Here is a 5,718-nt window from a genome sequence, read left to right as displayed (position 1 = left end):
GCTCTTCCTTGCCATCGACAAACTTAGCTCCTTCTCCTGTGATCTCCCGCACCCCCTCAGTCACCTTCCCATTAAACCCACGCAGAAAGCATAAGCAATAAATATCAAAGAAAGCTACAGGGCCTCATTGAACAAAGAGAAGAACGTCAGAAAGCTTTAAAAGCTGGAATAACATTTATTAGAGAAAGTAAGAGCTTCTACGTCGGAAAAAAAAAATCCAAATAATAATAATAAAAAAAATAAATATCAAATCACATCAAATGTAGCAAGACTTCGTCATACTCACTTTGATCTTGCCAGATTGGATCAGAGACAGAGCACCTACGTCCATGACCGGAGTCTTTCCGGTGAGATCTTTGAGCTCAATGGGCCCTGTTTTGGGCCTTCGAAGCCCGACAGACCCGGTATCGCCCATCGCCAAATTGGCCATGAACAGAAGAATCATGTCCACCGTTCGAAGTGGAAGCCATTTCAGTAACGCCATAGCTATCCCAAACGTGGAACAACCCATCATTTCCCTCGGCAGCACATGCACCTAACAAATAAAAATCCAATTTTTAGAAGCTAAAGAAGCAATCACGCGATTAAAACGGTAAAATTTTAAATTTTTTATTTTTTTTTAAATATAAGTTCCTCTCACATTGCTTCGAACGACAATAGAGGGACAGGCATTATGCCGGAAGAGGTCCAGGCAAATTTCCATGCCGGAATTCCCACAACCTACAACCAGAACCTTTTTCCCTTCATATACTGTACCGGATTTGTACTCGGAGCTGTGGATTACATCGCCAGAAAACTTGAAAAGTCCAGGAAACTCCGGAATTACAGGCACGGCGTTCTCCCCCGTTGCTACCACAATCCACCGTGATATGAACTCCTCGCACTGCGTTCTAACTCGCCACTTGCAAGCCTCTGGATCATACTCGGCTTTCTGGACGGCGCAGTTGAAGCGCGGTGCAATGCTGTGAGTGGCCGCGTAGGACTCTATATAGGAGATGAACTGTTTTTTGGATGGGTACTTGGGGAAGTGTTTGGGAAACTTCATTAACGGTAGTTCACAGAACTGTTTGGGAAGATGAAGAGTGAGGCGGTCGTAAGTCCAATGGCGCCACATGGAAGCTAAACTTTCTGATTTCTCGAGGACTAAGGAAGGGATTCCAGCTTCAGCAAGGCATGCAGCGGCGGCGAGGCCTGAGGGACCGGCGCCGACGATGATGGGACCGGAAACGAAGGTGAGTTTTAGAGATGGGGTGGTTTTTGCGGGAAGTGAGGCCATGGTATTTTTTCCTCTGTTTCAGCTTGTGGCTGGCCCTGTTCTGTTAAAGATGAGTAAAGGAAGGACCTTTACGATCTTAAATGTCACTGTTTCTTTCTGATTTCTTCTTTTGCAACGTTGAAGATGGCAGGGAATGGAGAGACTTTATAGAGGAAAGGATGGCCGGGCGCGTGCGGTGGCGGGCTTCGGAACTTGAACTGCAATTAGTTTGGTAGAGGACAGTATGCATTTCAATTTTTATGATTTTTAACTTTAATTGAAATTGTTTTAAATTTAATTAATTTTCTCTAAGAATATGATTTTCAATTAAATAAAAAAAAAATTTGTGTTATCAAGTTAAATTTTTTATATAAAAAAATTAAAATAATTGCCTTTTTAATGAGTGTGTTATATATTTTTATTTTATAATAAATTCAAAACACACTCATAAATATTTATTCGAAATATTTTACATAAAAAATTTCTTTAAACCGAAGAGTTTGTATCTAAATTTCACGAAATTTAAATAGTTGTTTTTCAAAATTAGGCAAAAGTCTGTTATTATGGCTCTTTGAAATGGTGTATTATAAATTCAGTTTCCACTAAATAAATCTATTCATTTCTATCTAAAATATTATTCTGAATGCTTAAAAAGAATCGAATGAAATTTGAATATTATAGTTGATGAAATTATTGAAATTGTTTAAATTAAAACTTTCACCAGGAGATCTAAACCTATATCAAAATAAGTAAAACCACTCGGTTGCACATGAATGTAGTGGTGGGAGTGGGACAAAGAGGTAGCATAGAGGGGCACTTACCTATAAATTTTAGTAAAGTTTTTATTATCATATAATTTATTAAAGAATTTTCTGCTTATAAATTTAAATACTTAATAATAAAAAATAATTAATTATATATTTTTTTAATAAGCATATTCATAGTAGTCGGGAAGAAATTAAGAAGAGATAAGTTTTTGGCTTAAATATGTACCATTATTTGATTTCTAAGTTCAACACTACTCAACATAAATTTTGAGTATGCTGATAATAAAGGCAATAAATGAATAAAATAGGATTGTTATGATAGAATATTTTTCTCAATAATATCAAAGTTTTTTATGCAAGACATGTTTCTCCTCTAGGACGGTGTAGAAAATACTACAACATAAGTCCAAATGTGCTTTGTATTTATTTTAAAATTTATTAGCAATTATAAGTATGACGATGGTTTCTTTCTAAACAACCTTGACATCTCTGCCACTGTTGACCTCACTTTTGGTTGAGGTTTAGTTTTTCCTTTTTAATAGCCTAGGGTGTAGCCATAACTTTCCTCTTGACTATTCCTAGAAAACAAGAAAATGGGACTAGAAAAGGAACCCTCACCATTAGAAATTTTAAACTCTTCTTTACTCAACTTTAAGTTCTATATACTGGTCTTAACCTCTAACACTTAGTAGGTGAGGCTACTATAGAGGAAGCTCAAGGGGAGTCCCCATAGGACTGTTTAGCCCTAAGTTTAACCCTAGGTGTTGGTCTGGAGCTACTTTACTAACTTGCACCCACTTTCAATCACAACTCGGAACCTAACTTGTTGACTTTCATCCCTTGATCCTTTGGGACACTCGTGTAGATGATCCCTTAGACCCACTAGCCCTAGGCTACGGTTTAGATAAGAGCAGTACATAGATGACTCAAATGGAGATTCTATTGGTCCGTGGCTCAAATAAGGTGGTTGGCACCCCAATTCTACCAAGATATTGAACTACACCTTTTGCCCCCAAATCCATCCAAACTACCTAAGTGGTAGCTCAAACTTTCCCAAAACCCTCAAAATTATTTCAAATGTCCCAAAAATCAATTTGGACACTTTAATTGAACCCAATTTGGCCAATTTGGCCAATTTGACCACTTTGACAAAAAAGCCCAAAATTGCCTTTAAAGGCCCAATTTCTGCAAATTCACCTCACATTCTCATTAATTTGATCCCAATTTCTCTCAATTTTCATTCTAAACTCAAATTCATCTTTCATGTTATCAATTCAAACCAAATCTCAACCTAATTTGAGCCCAATTTCAACATAAATCCAAAACCCCCAATTTTGTCCCAATTTAGCCATGTGCCCAAATTCTACCAAATTGAAAGCCCTAACTTCAAAATCGACACACAATTAATGTTGAAAACTCTTTATGACATTCCTCTAGACCATTTTGAACCAACAACTTGGACCTCACCCAACTTTAGCCTAACATAAACCCAAGTCTGACCCAACACCCCAAATTTGACTAAGTGACCAAAATCCACCATGTTGAACTCCCAAATCAATTCAAAATCATTCCAAATCATTTCTAAACCTCTCATGAAAACCATCCACATCATCTTGATCAACCAATTGAACTCGAAACCAAAATTTTGACGAAAATCAAATTTAATGTGTTTTCAACCCGGTCGTCGACGAGGTTACTTAGATGACCTCGGATGACGAAAAGGACTGCGTTGACGTATCTGGACCGTTGATTTTGACTAGGGGAGTTGTTCATTTCACAATTATGGCGTGTTTGGGAGAAAATGCACAAAATGGAGCTTATAATAATAATAATAATGATATTATTATTATTATTATTATTATTATTATTATTATATTATTATTATTATTATTATAATATATAACCCTTCATTCTCTTTCTCCCAAAATCCCTAAATCTCTCGCTTGCTCTCGCCTCCGCCCCATTTTTTGTTTGCACGCCTGACAGATCCACCCCATTGCGTGACCTACAGCCCCTTGATCCCTTATCTTCTGCCCTCTTCGAGTCGCCCTCATGGAAGATCTCCAACCCCATCTCCTACTCCTTTGCCCTCCTTGAGTTACAGCCCCCATGCACCCCATACACAATCTTTATCGCTTGATCCTCTCTCTCTCCATCGCTTCAAGGCTCGACTCACCCCCATGTGAGTTCAGGTAAGCTTGCTCTTCCTTTATTCGCTATATAAGCCGCTCTTGGGGAGAGGTTTAGGGTTGGTAAAAAATTCTTGAAAGGGAGGGAGTGCTGTTGGATTTTCATGGCTTGTTCGGCTTCCTTGCTAGTTGATCTCGAAACTGCTTATATGAAACAGTATAACAATAAATCTGATTGTATTTTTCACTTAAATTTCCTAATTTTGCAACAAAACCAAAAACTTGATCTTGAAGAAAAATGAGAATTTAAATTTTAAATTTAACTTTTAATTTATATATATTGGGATACTACACAAATATACATATCGTTATCGAGTAATATATGACTTTTTGATTAACACCTGAATATTGAACACACAGGGAAGATATGTATGCAATATGCACTTTTTTGGAAAACTTTCTATTTTTAAAAATATAATTATTTAAACTAAAGACGTTTTTGTAGTAAAAAAAATTTAAATATTTTTGGTAATTTTAATATTTTGACAAAAAGATAACAATCTTAAAAGATTACTTGAGTTTTTGTAGAAGAAAAGCACTAAATATGACAATATCTTTCTCCTTATCATGAATCAGTAATAAGTATAGGAATTCTATTTTAAAAGTATGCATATTGTGTTATTCCAAATAGGAGCAAAAATATTCTTTACCCTTACTAGAGATGTTATAAAGAACATTGGCTAATTTAAAGTTTGAATAGTTCTGAAGATCGGCCAAGCAAGGAAGATACTAGCTCTCACTCTAGAGTTCCCTCGATTCCCTCCACCTGGGGGCTAACATCTCATATGATAACCTAAAACAATAAAACAAGTTGGCTGCTTTAACCTGTCACTTCAAAGTCCTGTATCTCTACACCCTTCAATGAATATTTTCCTATTTATTTGCACTCAATCATACAAACTACATTCTCATTCATACAACCTCATGTGATTCTTTCCAATTGTTGACTGAGAAAATACTAGCTCAGTTCTTGCATGTTCTCACAACAAATTTTAACATCTAGATTGGCCAAATGACAGCATGACTTTATATATACTTAAAAATACAAGTATTTAATACTGCTGCTAGAAGATTTAATTTCTCAGCAACGGCACCAAAAACTTAATAATGATTATAGATTCGATAAAGATGTATATATAAAATATTCAATAATGGTAAAGTCACACTTATCAACGCAATTATACGTATCGCTGAAGTAATATAGAGCTCTAATGGAGTCCTAGATATCGATCCCACAGGGAGTAATATTAGAACTATGAATTAAGATTTTAGAAAATCAACATTTAATCACAACAATATAATTCAAATTTTTTATCTGTCACTAATAGGCAATTGAATAAATATGTAACTTTAATAACTCTTAAGTAAATAATTATACTAATAAAGTGTTTTAATGTGATATTCAATATATAAGAACGCATCCTTCTCCTTGTCAAGAAATCATAGTGAATGGATAAAATGAATTAGTTTAATTTATATTGTGCCAAATAGGAGCATACATATTCTT

General features: G+C 35.5%; 1 protein-coding gene across 1 annotated transcript in view; it reads right to left on the bottom strand.

Annotated features, from left to right (window-relative positions):
- LOC110036214 (probable indole-3-pyruvate monooxygenase YUCCA4) overlaps nucleotides 1–1,376 on the bottom strand; it is a 2,434-nt gene extending 1,058 nt beyond the window's left edge. The window contains 3 exon segments of the mRNA XM_020740609.1: nucleotides 1–64; nucleotides 287–535; nucleotides 641–1,376. The exon segment at nucleotides 1–64 is cut by the window's left edge and continues 20 nt beyond it. Of these exon segments, the coding sequence (XP_020596268.1) occupies nucleotides 1–64; nucleotides 287–535; nucleotides 641–1,276 (949 nt within the window). The 5' untranslated portion in view covers nucleotides 1,277–1,376.
- Between the last annotated feature and the right edge of the window lie 4,342 nt (nucleotides 1,377–5,718).

The sequence above is a fragment of the Phalaenopsis equestris genome, unplaced genomic scaffold (assembly GCF_001263595.1).
Source record: "Phalaenopsis equestris unplaced genomic scaffold, ASM126359v1 Scaffold203812, whole genome shotgun sequence".
In the NCBI taxonomy this organism is placed as follows: domain Eukaryota; kingdom Viridiplantae; phylum Streptophyta; class Magnoliopsida; order Asparagales; family Orchidaceae; genus Phalaenopsis; species Phalaenopsis equestris.
The sequence above is the reverse complement of the archived record's forward strand: the minus strand, read 5'-3'. Positions and strand labels throughout refer to the sequence as shown.